Here is a 17,926-nt window from a genome sequence, read left to right on the forward strand (position 1 = left end):
GTCCCTGGCGTGGTGAGGACCTGCAGGGCACTTCCCCTGTGCTGTGGTGTATAACTGGAGTTGGTGGGTGGAGCCGCAGTCAGACCTGATGTCTGCCCCCAGCCCACCGCTGGGGCCACAGTCAGACTGGTCTGTGCCTTCTCTTCCCCTCTCCTAGGGGTGGAATTCACTGTGGGGTGGGGTGGCCTGTCTGGGCTACTTGCACACTGCCAGGCTTGTGATGCTGAGGATCTGGCGTCTTAGCTGGGGTGGGTAGGCAAGGTGCACAGGGGCAGGAAGGGCAGGCTTAGCTTACTTCTCCTTAGGTGATCCACTTCAGGAGGGGCCCTGTGGCAGCAGCAGGGAGTCAGATCCGCTGCCGGAGGTTTGGCTCCACAGAAGCGCAGAGTTGGGTGTTTGCACGGAGCGAGCAAGTTCCCTGTCAGGAACTGGTTCTCTTTGGGATTTTGGCTGGGGGATGGGCGGGGGAGATGGCGCTGGTGAGCGCCTTTGTTCCCCACCCACCAAAGTGAGCTCTGTCCTCAGGGGGCTCAGCAGCTCTCCTTCCCTTTGTCCTCCAGCCTTCCCGCTTTCTGAGCAGAGCTGTTAACTTATGACCTCCCAGACACTAAGTCGCGCTTGCTGTCGGAACACAGTCCGTCAGGCCCCTCCGCTTTTTGCAAGCCAGACTCGGGGGCTCTGCTTGGCTGGCGAGCCACCCCTCCACCCCGGCTCCCTCGCGTCAGTCCGTGGAGCGCGCACTGCCTCGCCACCCTTCCTACCCTCTTCTGTGGGCCTCTCATCTGCGCTTGGCTCCGGCGACTCCGTTCTGCTAATCCTCTGGTGGTTTTCTGGGTTATTTAGGCAGGTGTAGGTGGAATCTAAGTGATCAGCAGGACGCGCAGTGAGCCCAGCGTCCTCCTACGCCGCCATCTTCCCTCTCCATCTCCTGGATGTCTTTTATTTCTTTTTGTTGTCTGACTGCTGTGGCTAGGACTTCCAGTCCTATGTTGAATAAACGTGGTGCCAGTGTACATCCTTGTCTTGTTCATGACCTTAGGGGGAATACTCTGTTATTCCCCATTAAGGATGACATTAGCTGTGGGTATTTCATATATGGCCTTTATTATGTTCAGGTGTGTTCTCTATAAACCTACTTTGTTGAGGGTTTTTATAATGAATGGAAGCTGTACTTTGTCAAATGCTTTTTCTGCATCTATTGAAATGATCATATAGTTCTTACCTTTTCTCTAATTGATGTGATGCATCATCTTAATTGATTTGCAAACATTGGACTAGTTTTGCAACCCATGAGTAAATCCTACTTGATTGTGGTGAATGATTTTTTAATTTATTGTTGAATTCAGTTTGCTGGTGTTTTGTTGGTAATTTTTGCATCTATGTCCATCAGGGATATTGACCTGTAGTTCTCCTTTTTAGTGGTATCTTTTTATGGTTTTGGTATCAGGGTAATATTGACCTCATAGAATGAATTTGGAAGTTTTCCTTCCTCTTCTATTTTTGAAATTCTTTAAATGGTTAGTGGAATTTGCCTGTGAAGCTATGTAGCCCTGGACTTTTATCTGTTGGGAGAGTTGTGATTTCTTTTTTTGTTTGTTTGTTTGTTTATCTTTTTCTTTTTTCTTTTTGAGAGAGAGAGAGAGAGAGAGAGAGCAAGAGCGAGAGCACCCAGCAGGGGAGGAGCAGAGAGAGAGGGAGACACAGAATAAGAACCAGGCTCCAGGCTCTGAGCTGTTGGCATGGAGCCTGATTCAGGGCTCAAACTCACAGACGGTGAGATCATGCCCTGAGCCTAAGTTGGATGCTTAACTGACTCAGCCACCCAGTGCCCCAAGTTTTGATTTCTAATTCAGTGTCTTTGCTGGTTGTCAGTCTGTTCAACTTTTTTATTTCTTCCTGTTTCAGTTTTGGTAGTTTATATGTTTCTAGGAATATATCCATTTCTTCTAGGCTGTCCAATTTGTTGGCATATAGTTTTTCATAATATTCTCTTATGCTTTTTTATATGGTTGGTTGTTATTTCTCCTGTCTTATTTTATTTATTTGGGTCTTTTCTCCTTTTGTCTTGATCAGACAGCTTAGAGGCTTATCAATTTTATTTTTCAAAGAATCAGCTCCTGGTTTCATTAATCTGTTCTATTGATTTTTTAATTTTCTTCATCATTTATTTCTGCTCTGATCTTTATTATTTCCTTCCTTCCACTGGTTTAGGTTTTGTTTGTTGTTCTTCTCTACCTCCTTTTGGTGTAGAGTTAGCTTGTTTGAGATTTTTCTTGCTTCTTGAGGTAGGCTTGTTAAACTTCCTTCTCGAACTGGTTTTGTTGCATCTGAGAGGTTTTGGACCCTTGTTTTTATTTGTTTCCATGTACTTTATTTATTCTTTGATTTTCTGGTTGATCCATTTATTGTTTAGTAGCATGTTCTTTATCTCCTTGTATAGTCTTTGCCAACTATTTCTTATGCTTGTCTTATAGTTTCATAATGTTGTAGTCAGAAAATATGCATGGCGCAATTTCGATATTCTTGAATTTGTTGAGGTTTGTTTTGTGGGCTTGAGAAGAATGTATATTCTCTTGTTTTAGGATGGAATGTTCTGAATATCTCTATTAAATACGTGTGTTCCATTATGTTTTTGAAAGCCATTGTTTCCTTGTTGATTTTCTGTTTAAATGATCTGTCCATTGATGTAAGTGTGCTGTAAAGTCCCCTACTATTATTGTATTATTATCGATTAATTCCTTTGTTTGTTATTAACTGCTTTATGTGTTTGGGTGATCCTAGCGTAGGAAGCCTGTAACTAGTTAGCATGCCAGAGCCTTGTTCGTTATTGAAATTAACCAGGCAAATTGCTCCACAAACTAAAACTGGCCACCATGCACAGAAATGGGAAAGACCTATCAGTGTCAGTCCTTTCCATGTCTAAGCTGGGTGAGATTTCTTATGCTGACTCAAATTAAGCCACAGTCTCCAATTCTGGTGGTTCCCTTCCATCAATTCCTTTAAGTTTCAGCTTTGCAACCATATTCTTTCTGGAACCCAAAGACTTTGGTTTCCTACATGCTACCTGGTGGGTCATGGTAATAATTCTGCTGCATCACCAGTCAGCATTGTTCGTGGTTGGAACTATAAAAGTATCAGATCATATTTGAGTAATGACATTCATTCTTTTTTTTTAATATGAAATTTATTGTCAAACTGGTTTCCATACAACACCCAGTACTCATCCCAACAGATATCCTCCTCAATACCCCTCACCTGCCCTCCCCTCCCTCCCACCCCCCATCAACCCTCAGTTTCTTCTCAGATTTTAAGAGTCTCTTCTGTTTTGGCTCCCTCCCTCTCTAACCTGTTTTTTTTCCTTCCCCTCCCCCATGGTCTTCTGTTAAGTTTCTCAGGATCCACATAACAGTGAAAACATATGGTATCTGTCTTTCTCTATATGACTTATTTCACTTAGCATAACATTCTCCAGTTCCATCCAGGTTGCTACAAAAGGCCATATTTCATTCTTTCTCATTGACACATAGTATTCCATTGTGTATATAAACCACAATTTCTTTATCCATTCATCAGTTGACAGACATTTAGGCTCTTTCCATAATTTGGCTACTGGTGAAAGTGCTGCTATAAACATTGGGGTACAAGTACCCCTACACATCAGCACTCCTGCATCCCTTGGGTAAATTCCTAGCAGTGCTATTGCTGGGTCATAGGATAGATCTATATTTAATTTTTGAGGAACCTCCACACTCTTTTCCAGAGCAGCTGCACCAGTTTGCATTCCCACCAACAGTGCAAGAGGGTTCCCGTTTCTCCACATCTTCTTCAGCATCTATAGTCTCCTGATTTGTTCATTTTAGCCACTCTGACTGGCGTGAGGTGGTTTCTGAATGTGGTATTAATTTGTGTTTCCCTGATGAGGAGAGACATTGAGCATCTTTTCATGCGCCTGTTGGCCATCTGGATGTCTTCTTTGGAAAAGTGTCTATTCATATTTTCTGCCCATTTCTTCACTGGATTATTTGTTTTTCGCGTGTGGAGTTTGTTGACTTTTTTATAGATTTTGGATACTAGCCCTTTGTCTGATATGTCATTTGCAAATATTTTTTCCCATTCCGTTGGTTGCCTTTTAGTTTTGTTGATTGTTTCCTTTGCAGTGCAAAAGCTTTTTATCTTGATGAAGTCCCAATAGTTCATTTTTGCTTTTAATTCCCTTGCCTTTGGGGATGTGTCAAGTAAGAAATTGCTGCGGCTGAGGTCAGAGAGGTTTTTTCCTGCTTTCTCCTCTAGGGTTTTGATGGTTTCCTGTCTCACATTCAGGTCCTTTATCCATTTTGAGTTTATTTTTGTGAATGGTGTAAGAAAGTGGTCTACTTTCATCCTTCTGCATGTTGCTGTCCAGCTCTCCCAACATCATTTGTTAAAGACACTGTCTTTTTTCCATTGGATATTCGTTCCTGCTTTGTCAAAGATTAGTTGGCCATACTTTTGTGGGTCTAGTTCTGGGGTTTCTATTCTATTCCATTGGTCTATGTGTCTGTTTTTGTGCCAATCCCATGCTGTCTTGATGATTACAGCTTTTATCAGAGGCTAAAGTCTGGGATTGTGATGCCTCCTGCTTTGGTCTTCTTCTTCAATATTACTTTGGCTATGTGGGGTCTTTTGTTGTTCCATACAAATTTTAGAATTGCTTGTTCTAACTTCGAGAAGAATGCTGGTGCAATTTTGATTGGGATTGCATTGAATGTGTAGATAGCTTTGGGTAGTATTGACATTTTAAAACAATATTCTTCCAATCCATGAGCACGGAATATTTTTCCATTTCTTTATATCTTCTTCAGTTTCCTTCATAAGCTTTCTATAGTTTTCAACATGCAGATCTTTTACATCTTTAGTTAGGTTTATTCCTAGGTATTTTATGTTTCTTGGTACAATTGTGAATGGGATCAGTTTCTTTATTTGTCTTTCTGTTGCCTCATTGTTAGTGTATAAGAATGCAACTGATTTCTGTACATTAATTTTGTATCATGCAACTTTTCTGAATTCATTTATCCATTCTACCAGACTTTTGGTGGAGTCTGTCAGGTTTTCCATGTATAATATCATGTCATCTGCAAAAAGTGAAAGCTTGACCAATTTTGATGTCTTTGATTTCCTTTTGTTGCCGGATTGCTGATGTTAGCACTTCTAACACTATGTGAAACAACAGCGGTGAGAGTGGACAACCCTGTCGTGTTCATGATCTCAGGGGAAAAGCCCTCAGTTTTTCCCCATTGAGGATGATATTAACTGTGGGCTTTTCATAAATGGCTTTTATGATGTTTAAGTATGTTCCTTCTATCCCGACTTTCTCGAGGGATTTTATTAAGAAAGGATGCTGACTTTGGTCAAATGCAATATCTGCATCAAATGACAGGATCATCTGCTTCTTATCTTTTATTAATGTGATGTATCACCTTGATTGATTTGTGAAGGTTGAACCAGCCCTGCAGCCCAGGAATGAATTCCACTTGATATTGGTGAATAATTCTTTTTATATGCTGTTGAATTCAATTTGCTAGTATCTTATTGAGAATTTTTGCATCCATATTCATCAGGGATATTGGCCTGTACTTCTCTTTTTTTTGCTGGGTCTCTGTCTGATTTAGGAATCAAAGTAATGCTGGCTTCATAGAAGAAGTCTGGAAGTTTTCCTTCCCTTTCTATTTTTTTGGAACAGCTTGAGAAGGCTAGGTATTTGCTCTGCTTTAAATGTCTGGTAGAATTCCCCAGGGAAGCCATCTGGTCCTGGACTCTTATTTGTTGGGAGATTTTTGATAACTGATTCAATTTCTTTGCTGCTTATGGGTCTATTCACATTTTCTCTTTCTTCCTGTTTGAGATTTGGAAGTGTGTGGGTGCTTAGGAATTTGTCAGTTTCTTCCAGGCTGTCCAGTTTGTTGGCATAAAATTTTTAACAGTATTCCCTGATAATTGCTTGTATTTCTGAGGAATTGGTTGTAATAATTCCATTTTCATTCATGATTTTATCTATTTGGGTCATCTCCCTTTTCTTTTTAAGAAGCTTGACTAGAGGTTTATCAGTTTTGTTAATTTTTTCAAAAAACCAAACTTGTTTTCATTGATATCCTCTACAATTTTTTTCGATTCTGTATTGTTTATTTCTGCTCTGATCTTTATTATTTCTCTTCTCTGGGTTTGGGGTGTCTTTGCTGTTCTGCTTCTGTTTCCTTTAGGTGTGATGTTAGATTTTGTATTTGGGATTTTTCTTGTTTCTTGAGATAGGCCTGGATTGCAATGTATTTTCCTCTCAGGACTGCCTTCGCTGCATCCCAAAGCGTTTGGATTGTTGTATTTTCACCTTCATTTTTTTCCATATATTTTTTAATTTCTTTTTTAATTGCCTGGTTGACCCATTCCTTCTTTAGTAGGGTCTTCTTTAACTTCCATGCTTTTGGAGGTTTCCCAGACTTTTTCCTGTGGTTGATTTCAAGTTTCATAGCATTGTTGTCTGAAAGTGTGCGTGGTATGATCTCAGTTCTTTTATACTTATGAAGGGCTGTTTTGTGACCTACTACATGGTCTATCTTGGAGAATGTTCCATGTGCACTCGAGAAGAAAGTATATTCTGTTGCTTTGGGATGCAGGGTTCTAAATATATCTGTCAAGTCCATCTGATCCAATGTATCATTCAGGGCCCTTGTTTCTTTGTTGATCCTGTGTTTAGTTGATCTATCCATTGTTTTAAGTGGAGTATTAAAGTCCCCTGCAATTGCCACATTCTCATCAATAAGGTTGCTTATGTTTGTGATTAATTCTTTTATATATTTGGGGGCTCCTGTGTTTGGCGCATAGACATTTATAATTGTAAGCTCTTCCTGATGGATAGTCCCTGTAATTATTATATAATGCCCTTTTCCATCTCTTGTTACAACCTTTAATTTAAAGTCTAGTTTGTCTGATATAAGTATGGCTACTCTAGCTTTCTTTTGACTTCCAGTGGCATGATAGATAGTTCTCCATCTCCTCACTTTCAATCCGAAGGTGTCCTCAGTTTTAAAATGAGTCTCTTGTAGGATGTGAGGGCAATATGGCTGCGATATCTGTCACCCCATTGATCGCCAGGGTTGATTCGGCTGATCTGGCTGGTTAGGCAGGTGTCCCCTTCCTCCCTCACCACTCCATGTGCGCCCCTCCCGAAGCTGCGCTCTCGGTCGAGGAGGACGACATTCCCCGATAGAGGAGGACAGTTCTTTGGTCAAGGGTATACAAGTAGCTGTGTTCCCGTGCTAGAGCCTCCAAACAAGCTCTCAAGGTCCATTTGTAGGAGAACGTAGGGTAGTCAAGCTTCCAAGACTCCAGACACATCCAGTTGAGGTGCTGCACGTGGCAGTCTGCTTTTCTTTGAAAAATAAAATAAAATAAAATAAAATAAAATAAAATATAAAATAAAACGAGTCTCTTGTAGACAGCAAATAGATGGGTCTTGTTTTTTTATGCATTCTGATACCCTATATCTTTTGGTTGGAGCATTTAGTCCATTTACATTATTATAGAAAGATATGGGTTTAGAGTCATTGTGATGTCTGTAGGTTTCATGCTTGTAGTGATGTCCCTGGTACTTTGTGGTCCTTGCAACATTTCACTCACAGAGTCCCCCTTAGGATCTTTTGTAGGGCTTGTTTAGTGGTGATGACTTCCTTCAGTTTTTGTTTGTTGGGAAGACCTTTATCTCTCCTATTCTGAATGATAGACTTGCTGGATAATGGATTCTCAGCTGTATATTTTTTTCTGTTCATCACATTGAAGATTTCCTGCCATTCCTTTCTGGCCTGCCAAGTTTCAGTAGGTCTGCCAGTAGTCTTATGGGTCTCCCTTTATAAGTTAGAGCATGTTTATCCCTAGCTGCTTTCAGAATTTTTTCTTTCCTTGCATTTTGCCAGTTTCACTATGATATGTCCTGCAGAAGATTGATTCAATTATGTCTGAAGGGAGTTCTCTGTGCCTCTTGGATTTCAATGCCTTTTTCCTTCCCCAGATCAGGGAAGTTCTCAACTATGATTTGTTCAAGTACATCTTCAGCCCCTTTCTCTCTCTCTTCCTCTTCTGGAATTCCTATGATATGGATATTGTTCCCTTTGATTGCATCACTTGGTTCTCTAATTCTCCCCTCATACTCCTGGATTTTTTAATCTCTATTTATCTCAGCTTCTTTTTTCCCATAATTTTATCTTCTTTTGTTAAATTTCATTTTATTTTTTATTTTTTAAAATTTACATCCAAATTAGTTAGTATATACTGAAGCAATGATTTCAGTAGATTCCTTAATGCCCCTTACCCATTTAGCCCATGCTCCCTCCCACAATCCCTCCAGCCACCCTCAGTTTGTTTTCCATATTTATGAGTCTCTTCTGTTCTGTCCCCCTCCCTGTTTTTATATTATTTTTGTTTCCCTTTCCTTATGTTCATCTGTTTTGTCTCTTTAAGTCCTCATATGAGTAAAGTCATATGATTTTTGTCTTTCTCTGACTAATTTCACTTAGCATAATACCCTCCAGTTCCATCAGTAGTTGCACATGGCTAGATTTCATTCTTTTTGATTGCCGAGTAATACTCCATTGTATATATATACCACATCTTCTTTATCCATTCATCCATCGATGGACTTTTGGGCTCTTTCCATACTTTGGCTATTGTTGATAGTGCTGCTATAAACATGGGGGTGCATGTGTTGCTTCGAAACAGCACACCTGTATCCCTTGGATAAATGCCTAGTAGTGCAATTGCTGGGTTGTAGGGTAGTTCTATTTTTAGTTTTTTGAGAAACCTCCATACTTAGTGGGTGCACCAGCTTGCATTCCCAGCAACAATGCAAAAGAGATCCTCATTCTCCGTGTCCTTGCCAACATCTGTTGTTGCCTGAGTTGTTAATGTTAGCCATTCTGACAGTTGTAAGGTGGTATATCATTGTGGTTTTGATTTGTATTTCCCTGGTGATGAGAGATGTGGAGCATTGCTTCATGTGTCAGCTGGCCAGTGGCCATACACACTTAATTGGAGAAGTGTCTATTCATGTCTTTCACCCATTTCTTCAATGGATTATTTGTTTTTGGTTGTTGAGTTTGATAAGTTCTTTGTAGATTTTGGATACTAACCCTTTATCTGATATGTCATTTGCCAATATGTTCTACCATTTTGTCGGTTGCCTTTTAGTTTTGCTGATTGTGTCCTTTGCTGTGCAGAAGCTTGTTATTTTGATTAGGTCCCAGTAGTTCATTTTTGCTTTGGTTTTTCTTGCCTCCAGAGACGTCTTGAGTAATAAATTGCTGCAGGCAAGATCAAAGAGGGTTTTGCCTGCTTTCTTCTCGAGGATTTTGATGGCTTCCTGTCTTGCATTGAGGTCTTTCATCCACTTTGAGTTTATTTTTGTGTATGGTGTAAGAAAGTGGTCCAGGTTCATTCTTCTGCATGTCGCTGTCCAGTTTTTCCAGCACTACTTGCTGAAAAGACTGTCTTTATTCCATTGGATATTCTTTCCTGCTTTGTCAAAGATTAGTTGCCCATACGTTTGTGAGTCCATTTCTGGGTTCTCTATTCTGTTCCATTGATATGAGTGTCTGTTCTTCTGCCATTACCATACTGTCTTGATGATTACAGCTTTGTGGTATAGCTTGAAGTCTGGCATTGTGATGCGTCCTGCTTTGGTTTTCTTTTTCAAGATTGCTTTGACTATTTGGAGTCTTTTCTGGTTCCATACAAATTTTGGGATTATTTTTTCCAGTTTTGTGAAGAATACTGGTGTTACTTTGATAGGGATCGCATTGAATATGTAGATTGCTTTGGGTAGTATCGAGACTTTAACAATATTTGTTCTTCCTATCCAGGAGCATGGAATCTTTTTCCATTTCTTTGTGTCTTCTTCAGTTTCTTTCATCTGCTTTCTATAGTTTTCAGTGTATAGATTTTTCACCTCTTTGGTTAGATTTATTCCTAGGTAATTTATGGTTTTTGGTACAACTGTAAATGGGATTAATTCCTTGATTTCTCTTTCTGTCACTTCATTGTTGGTGTGTAGGAATGCAACCGATTTCTGTGCATTGATTTTATATCCCACAACTTTGCTGAATTTATGAATCAGTTCTAGCTGTTTTTTGGTGGAATCTTTTGGGTTTTCCATATAGAGTATCATGTCACCTGTGAAGAGTGAAAGTTTGACTTCCTCCTGGTCGATTTGGATGCCTTTTATTTCTTTGTGTTGTGTGATTGCAGAGGCTAAGACTTCCAATACTATGTTGAATAACAGTGGCGAGAGTGGATATCCCTGTCTTGTTCCTGACCTTAGGGGGAAAGTTCTCAGTTTTTCCCCATTGAGAATGTATTAGCATTGGGTTGCTTGTATATGTCTTTTATGATCTCGAGGTATCCTCCTTCTATCCCTACTTTCTTGAGGGTTTTTATCAAGAAAGGATGCTGTATTTTGTCAAATGCTGTCTCTGCATCTATTGAGAGGATCATATGCTTCTTGTCCTTTCTTTTATTGATGTGATGAGTCACATTAATTGTTTTGAGGATATTGAACCAGCCCTGCATCCCAGGTATAAATCCCACTTGGTCGTGGTGAATAATTTTTTTAATGTATTGTTGCATCTGGTTGGCTAATATCTTGTTGAGGATTTTTGCATCCATGTTCATCAGGGAAATTGGTCTATAATTCTCCGTTTTAGTGGGGTCTGTGTCTGGTTTTGGAATCAAGGTAATGCTGGCTTCATAGAAAGAGTTTGGAAGTTTTCCTTCCATTCAATTTTTTGGAACAGTTTCAAGAGAATAGGTGTTAACTCTTCCTTAAATGTTTGGTAGAATTTCCCTGGAAAGCCATCTGGCCCTGGACTCTAGTTTTTGTCAGATTTTTTATTACTAATTCGATTTCCTTACTGGTTATGGGTCTGTTCAAATTTTCTATTTCTTCCTGTTTCAGTTTTGGTAGTGTATGTTTCTAGGAATTTGTCCATTTCTCCCAGATTTCCAATTTTGTTGGCATATAATTGCTCATAATATTCTCTTATTATTGTTTTTATTTCTGTTGTGTTGGTTGTGATTTCTACTCTGTCATTCTTGATTTTATTTATTTGGGTCCTTTCTTTTTTCTTTTTGATCAAACTGGCTATTGGTTTATTAATTTTGTTAATTATTTCAAAGAACCAGCTTCTGGTTTCATTGATCTGTTCTACTCTTTGTTTGGTTTTGATAGCGTTAATTTTTGGTCTAATCTTTATTATTTCCTGTCTTCTGCTGGCTTTAGGTTTTATTTGCTGTTCTTGTTCCAGCTCCTTAAGGCGTAAGGTTAGGTTGTGTATCTGAGATCTTTCTTCCTTCTTTAGCAAGGCCTGGATTGGTATATTCTTTCTTCTTATGACCACCTTTGCTGCGTCCCAGAGGTTTTGGGTTGTGGTGCTATCATTTTAATTGACTTCCATATACTTTTTAATTTCTTCTTTAACTGCTTGGTTAGCCCATTCATTCTTTAGTAGGATTTTCTTCAGTCTCCAATAGTTGTTACCTTTCCAAATTTTTCTTGTGGTTGATTTGGAGTTTCATAGCATTGTGGTCTGAAGATATGCACGGTATGATCTCGATCCTTTTGTACTTACTTAGGGCTGATTTGTGTCCCAGTATATGGTCTATTCTGGAGAACGTTCCATGTGCACTGGAGAAGAATGTATGCATAATTTTATCTTCCAATTCACCAATCTCTCCTCTGCCTCTTCATTACGAGCTGTGGTCCCCTCCATTATATTTGCACCTCATTTATAGCATTTTTTTAGCTCCTCATGTCTATTTCTTAGTCCCTTTATCTCTGTAGCAACAGATTCTTTGGTGTCCTCTATGCTTTTTTCAAGCCCAGCAATTAATTTTATGATTATTATTCTAAATTATTGTTCCATTATATTCCTTAAGTCATTTTTGATCAATTCATTAGCTGTTTCTACTTCCTGGAGTTTCTTTTGAGGAGAGTTCTTCCGTTTACTCATTTTGGGTACTTCCTGGGGTGGCGCTGAACTGCAGGGCACTTCCCCTGTGCTGTCTGGAGTAACTTTGTTGGTGGGTGGGGCCACAGTCAGATTTCATGTCTGTCCCCAGCCCACCACTGGGGCCACAGTCAGACTGGTGTGTACCTTTATCTTCTCCTTTCCTAGGGGAAGGACTCACTGTGGAGTGGTGTGGCTCCTGTCCAGGCTACTTACACACTGCCAGGCTTGTGGTGCTGCTTTGATGGGATCTGATGTATTAGCTGGGGTGTATCTGCAAGGTGCACAGGGGCGGGAGGGGCAGGCTAAGCTTGCTTTGCTGTCTGTGGTCCCCTGTGGGAGGGGCCCTGCAGCACTGGGAGGGAAGCAGACCTGTCGTGGGGATGGATCCACAGAAGCACAGCTGTGGGTGTTGGCGCAGTGCAAGCAAGTTTGGTGATGGAAAATGATTCCTTTTGGGTTTACAGCTGGGGGATGAGAGAGGGAGATGGTTCTTGCCAGCACCTTTGTTCGCCTGCCAAGCTGAGCTCTGTCTTCCCAGGATTAACAACTCTCCCTGCTGGTGTCCTCTCGCCCTCCTGCTCTCCAAGCAGAGCTTTTGACTTTTAACATTCCAGATGTTAAGTCTCGATGGCTGTCAGAACTCACCGAGTCCGGCCCCTCCGCTTTTGTATGCCAGACTTCAGGGGCTCTGCCTTGCCGGGTGGGCTACCTTTCCACCACCCCGGGTCCCTCCCGCCGGTCCGTGTAGCACGCACCGCCTCTCCACCCTTTCTGCCCTCTTCCATGAGTCCTCTTGGCTACGCTTGGCTCCAGAGAGTCCATTCTGCTAGTCTTCTGTTGGTTTTCTGGGTTATTTAGGCAGGTGTGGGTGGAATCTATGTGATCAGCAGGACGAGGTGAGCCGAGTATCCTCCTACGCTGCCATCTTCCCCTGGATCCCACCCAATACATTCAACATTGATTCTTGAGTAATTAAAACATTCTTGGAAAATAATTTTACTCTTGTCCATCTTGCACCAGTCCAAGAATTTCACCTGTAGTGCTGCAATATGAATGTCCCTGGCTATTCCTCTTAATTATGCCCTCAGTTCCAGAAACCAACAGAATAGAACTGCAGTCTTATTCCATTATTCCTGGCTTCTGTATCTATGTGACTCCAGCCTGCTTTGAACATTCTAATTGTTTCAGAGTAAATGCCTCAGGCCCCATGGGACACTCAGCTAACAACATGTAGGGGGCACTGAAAATCAGTACACTAGGGGGGCGCCTGAGTGGTTCAGTCAGTTAGGTGTCTGACTTTGGCTCAGGTCATGATCTCACAGTTTGTGGGTTCGAGCCCCACGTCTGGCTCTGTGCTGACAGCTCAGAGCCTAGAGCCTGCTTCAGATTCTGTGTCTCCCTCCCTCTCTGCCCTTCCTCTACTTATGCGCTGTCTCTCTCTCTCTGTGTGTGAAAAATGAATATACCTTAAAAAAATAAATAAATAAACATTAAAAATCTTTTAAAAAATCAGTACATTATGTACATCTGAAGAACCACTAAAAATATTTAATTTTTTTAAATTTGTACTTTTTAAAAAACTTTTAACGTTTATTTATTTTTTGAGAGACAGGGTATGAGTGGGGGAGGGGATGAGAGAGAGGGAGTCACAGAATCCCAAGCAAGCTCCAGACTCTGAGCTGTCAGCACAGAGCCCAACATGGGGCTTGAACTCAGGAACCACAAGATCATGACCTGAGCCAAAGTCAGATGCTTAACCGATTGACCACCCAAGTGCCCCTAATTTGTACTTTTTAAATCAAAAACATCCTGTGAAATACTGAAATAAGATGACCATTTAATTAACATAAATGAGAAATAACAGCAGTGAAACCAAAATAGGTAATATTTTAATGTCCAATAAAATTATAAATGAACACACTGTATAGGTTATCCGTAGGGATGTTGAAATTATGCAGTACATTGGCAGGATATGGGAGAGAAGAAGAGACAGTAAGGCTGGGTGCCAAGTCTATCCTGAAAATCAGGGTGACCAAGAAACTGACAGAGGTCTAACTTGAGGATTAAGTAGCAGAAGGTGATATGACTACTTTGTATATTTAAGAGTATTGCTTTTTTTCATAGGTGATTTCTCACTATCAGTGTAAAGAGCAGCGTGATGCCCACAGATTTGAGAAAATCAGCAACATTATTAAGCAATTTAAGCTGAGCTGCAGGTAAGAGATCTTTTGTGATCTATTTATGTCTGGAAAAAGTTGTCACTTTTGAGAGGTTCAGATAACCACAGTAGATTGCACTTCTGTGTTCAGAGTAGTTCTTTTAATTGAAAAGAAAGCTAAACTCTAAGGGAGCTTACAGTTGGTTCAGGTGAAAGTCATTGTCCTTTAATGCAAACTCAACTGATACAGAAGAAGCATGTGAAAAATATCTAAGCAGAAAAACCTTTTGAGATATTCGATACTATGTAGGAAGAAATTAACAGAAAATACCCAAGGGAGTTTTGAAAAAGAAGAAAGGAGAATTTACCCTACCAAATAAAAATTTTGCTATAATACTATAGTAATTAAAATAGTGAGATACTGATTCAGGAATGGTACAGAATACAGTCTGGAAATGTCTAATCATGTTGTCTCACTTTTGATTAAATACGGTTTGAATCTTAGCATTGTGAATATAGGAAGAAGGAATGGCTGAACATTATAATTTAGTAAATATGTAATAATCAAAATCCTTATCCTGGTAAAACTTTGATGCCCAGACAATAGAACAAGTATAAGTTTACTCTTTTTATGTCTTAGCACACTGTGAGACTTACTGGCATGTTTATGCTAACATTTTTAAGAAGAAATAGCAAATGGCATGCAAATATAATTACCTTGTTTGTTTTTAAAGAAATGGGATCATTTCTCTAATTTCAATATAATGAACATTCAAAAATAGTTATTAATCACAATGATAGGAAAATTTCAACCTAAACTTCTTAAATATTAGGGAAATCTTTTGTAATCTGTTATTTTAACATGGATCTAGGTCTAAGCCCATTTCACAGTCAATGTCAAGTCCTAATCCACTTTCTAAGTCACTTTCCAAAACATAGTAAATTTAGCATTAGAGTTTCCTTGGAAAACAAAGTGAAGTTAGTGATTAACTGTCTTAATGAAGTGGTGAATCAAGGTATAATGCTATTGAATGTTCAACATACAAAGTAAGAATTTTTTATATTGCTATTATTTTATGTTCTTTACTACTTTTTCTCATTTCGCTTATAGCAAGCTAGCTGCTTCTTTCCAGAGCATGGAAGTCAGGAACTCTAACTTTGCTGCTTTCATTGACATCTTTACATCCAACACTTATGTGATGGTCGTGATGTCTGATCCATCCATTCGTAAGTTCAAACTTAGCTGACATAGATTTAAAGCTTCATTCTTTAAACTAATTGCCCTAGAGGTAGTACTTTATTAGATAATGAACAAACATCTTGTAGTGGGGATGGTTGCACAGCAGTGGGAATATACTTAATGCCACTGACCTGTATATTTTTAAATGGTTAGAATGGTAAATTTCTTGTTATATGTATTATTTACCACAATAAAAAAGCTATTTTAGTACTAGTAATAACTAGTTTTTTGTTTACTAAACTTATATTTTGAAGCTTAAAATAATTTAGATTTGTTTTTTTTTTTTCTTCATGAAAATTTCAGAAATCAAGGTACTAAATCTAGGGATTTTAAAGAAAAGAGAACCCATATGTATTATTTATGCTTCATATAGTATAAATTTTCAAAAGACTAATCAGTCTAAGCTCTGGATTACTAAATGCTGAACCATTTTATATGTCACTGTATATTCCTAAATACTATATTCCCACATTTGTACCCTGGGCATAAAAGGATGTATTTGGTACTTCCATGCCATAATAGCCATGTTCATCATAACTACTGAAATAAAGGTTCTAGCAGTGTTTCCAGGATGTTCCCAGAAGTTTAAATAAATTATCTCTGATCCACTGGCTTTTCCTACTTAGGTTAATATTAAAATACAACATGACATAATGGGTTTTATTCTAAAAATGAACCAAAAAAAGATTTGGAAATTTTATTTTGGAAATATATTTAAATATAAACAAATCTTCTGCTTATTCAGAAAAATTAAATCATAGTTAACTTGGGACCTCCTATTCCTGTATGTTCTCTGTGACCTATTTTGAGAGATTTGGCTCTCTTTTGTTTATTTATTTGTTTTTACTAGTCAGACATTCCGTTGGCTGCTTGTATTTATTATGTTGGGTATCTCCTCCACCCCTACCCTCCCTACCCTCAGCTTCTGCAGCTACTCTGATCAACATCCGCAATGCCAGGAAACACTTTGAAAAGCTGGAGAGAGTGGATGGACCAAAACAGTGTCTCCTCATGCGCTAAACATTGCCACATGTTGTTTCAAAAAATTTTGAAATACTGTTTCTTAATTAATCTTAATGTTGTATTCATATATGTAGGCTCTGAAATGTGATGCTTACCACTTGTGTATTTCTTCCCCACATCAGTCTTAACGTTTAACCTTGAATGCTATTTACTAAAATAGCCAGTGAGAAGTTAGAAAATGAGCTGTTCATGGACTTGATGTGACATAAAAGTATGTGATATGTAAGTGTTCTGATAACAAGATTCTAATAGTGTGTGTTCTGATAACCTGGTTCTAATAGTTGTGTATGCCATAGCCTTTTCCAACATCATCTTGTATTCCTCATTGGATAGTAACCTATAAGTTTGGAATATTACTAATTTCTCAGCATGCATTAAAATTATTCCTTAACTTCAACTGTAAATAAACTTTTGCTGTTAGGGATTTCAGTGTCTGTTTTCTTTTCCTTGTCTTTTCAACTTTTTCCCTAAGAAAGAGCAAATGAATTTCATAGTTATCCTATGGGGAGGGGATCTGCTGTTTGGGAAATATTATAGAATAAAGTTGGATAGGAAGGATGGAGGCAGATTATAGTCTTAAAGTTAGAAGAGTTTAAATATGATGTGATAGGAAGTAGGATACCATTGTAGGTTTTTGAGGAGGGAATTATGTGAATGGAATTTTGAAAGAAAATTAACCTAGACTATATGGGCTGACTGGTGGCAGCTGGAGAAGCTGTGGCAGTAATATAGGCCTGAGGTGCGTTGAAAGCTTCTTCTAGGTTGCAGCTGGAGAAGGAATGAATAAAATGTTGAGGGAAAAGAGATAAGATTTATGAGATATAAGTATTCTTTCTCTGTGGTCCAGGAATGGTTAACTTTATGTATCCCATTACATCTAATGGGATGTATCCCATTACATCTAATTATCCCATAATTACATTATGCTGATCAAGTAATATTAAAATATTTTTCAAGAAGTTGTGTTTTATTTCATCGCCTAATGAAAAGATGAAGCATTGTTAACTAGGAGAAAAGGAGCTTGATAACACTAACTAGAATTACTCAAAACTCTTTATCTGCTTCTGTAGATACAATAAAAGAACACAAAAACATTTGGTAAATCTATAACACAGTGTATTCATCTCATTTCTCTTCTCTCTATATCATGAAGAAAACTTCTAGACCAACAGAACCTCACCCTTCCCAATCTTATCATCCTCAGTTGGGAGAAGTAGTTTTCACTAAGCAGTGAAGAACATGGTTTTTAGGTAGCCTACATTATGTAGATTAAAATTATCAGGCTTTAAAAGGTCATGGAACTAATTTTATCAACGGTTGTATTAATCCTCTGCAGAAGGGGAGTTTTTTAGTAGATATTCTAGATTCTTTATTTTCTTAATATCTAGGAAAATGAAGAAGAGTAAATGAAGTGGGGGTCTGTTCTGTGACTAATATGAGCCATGAGTTGATATGTTCTCATTATCCTCAATATAT

General features: G+C 38.9%; 1 protein-coding gene across 1 annotated transcript in view; it reads left to right on the top strand.

Annotated features, from left to right (window-relative positions):
* LOC121024682 (ras-related GTP-binding protein B-like) overlaps window positions 1-16,874 on the top strand; it is a 61,092-nt gene extending 44,218 nt beyond the window's left edge. Inside the window, exons 7-11 of the mRNA XM_040466880.1 lie at window positions 582-584; window positions 9,740-9,748; window positions 14,154-14,245; window positions 15,299-15,414; window positions 16,350-16,874. Coding sequence (XP_040322814.1) covers window positions 582-584; window positions 9,740-9,748; window positions 14,154-14,245; window positions 15,299-15,414; window positions 16,350-16,447 — 318 coding nt within the window. The 3' untranslated portion in view covers window positions 16,448-16,874. The remainder of the gene's footprint in view (window positions 1-581; window positions 585-9,739; window positions 9,749-14,153; window positions 14,246-15,298; window positions 15,415-16,349) is intronic.
* The last annotated feature ends 1,052 nt before the right edge of the window (window positions 16,875-17,926 follow it).

The sequence above is a fragment of the Herpailurus yagouaroundi genome, unplaced genomic scaffold, assembly GCF_014898765.1.
Source record: "Herpailurus yagouaroundi ecotype Mexico unplaced genomic scaffold, PumYag 66807, whole genome shotgun sequence".
In the NCBI taxonomy this organism is placed as follows: Eukaryota; Metazoa; Chordata; class Mammalia; order Carnivora; family Felidae; genus Herpailurus; species Herpailurus yagouaroundi.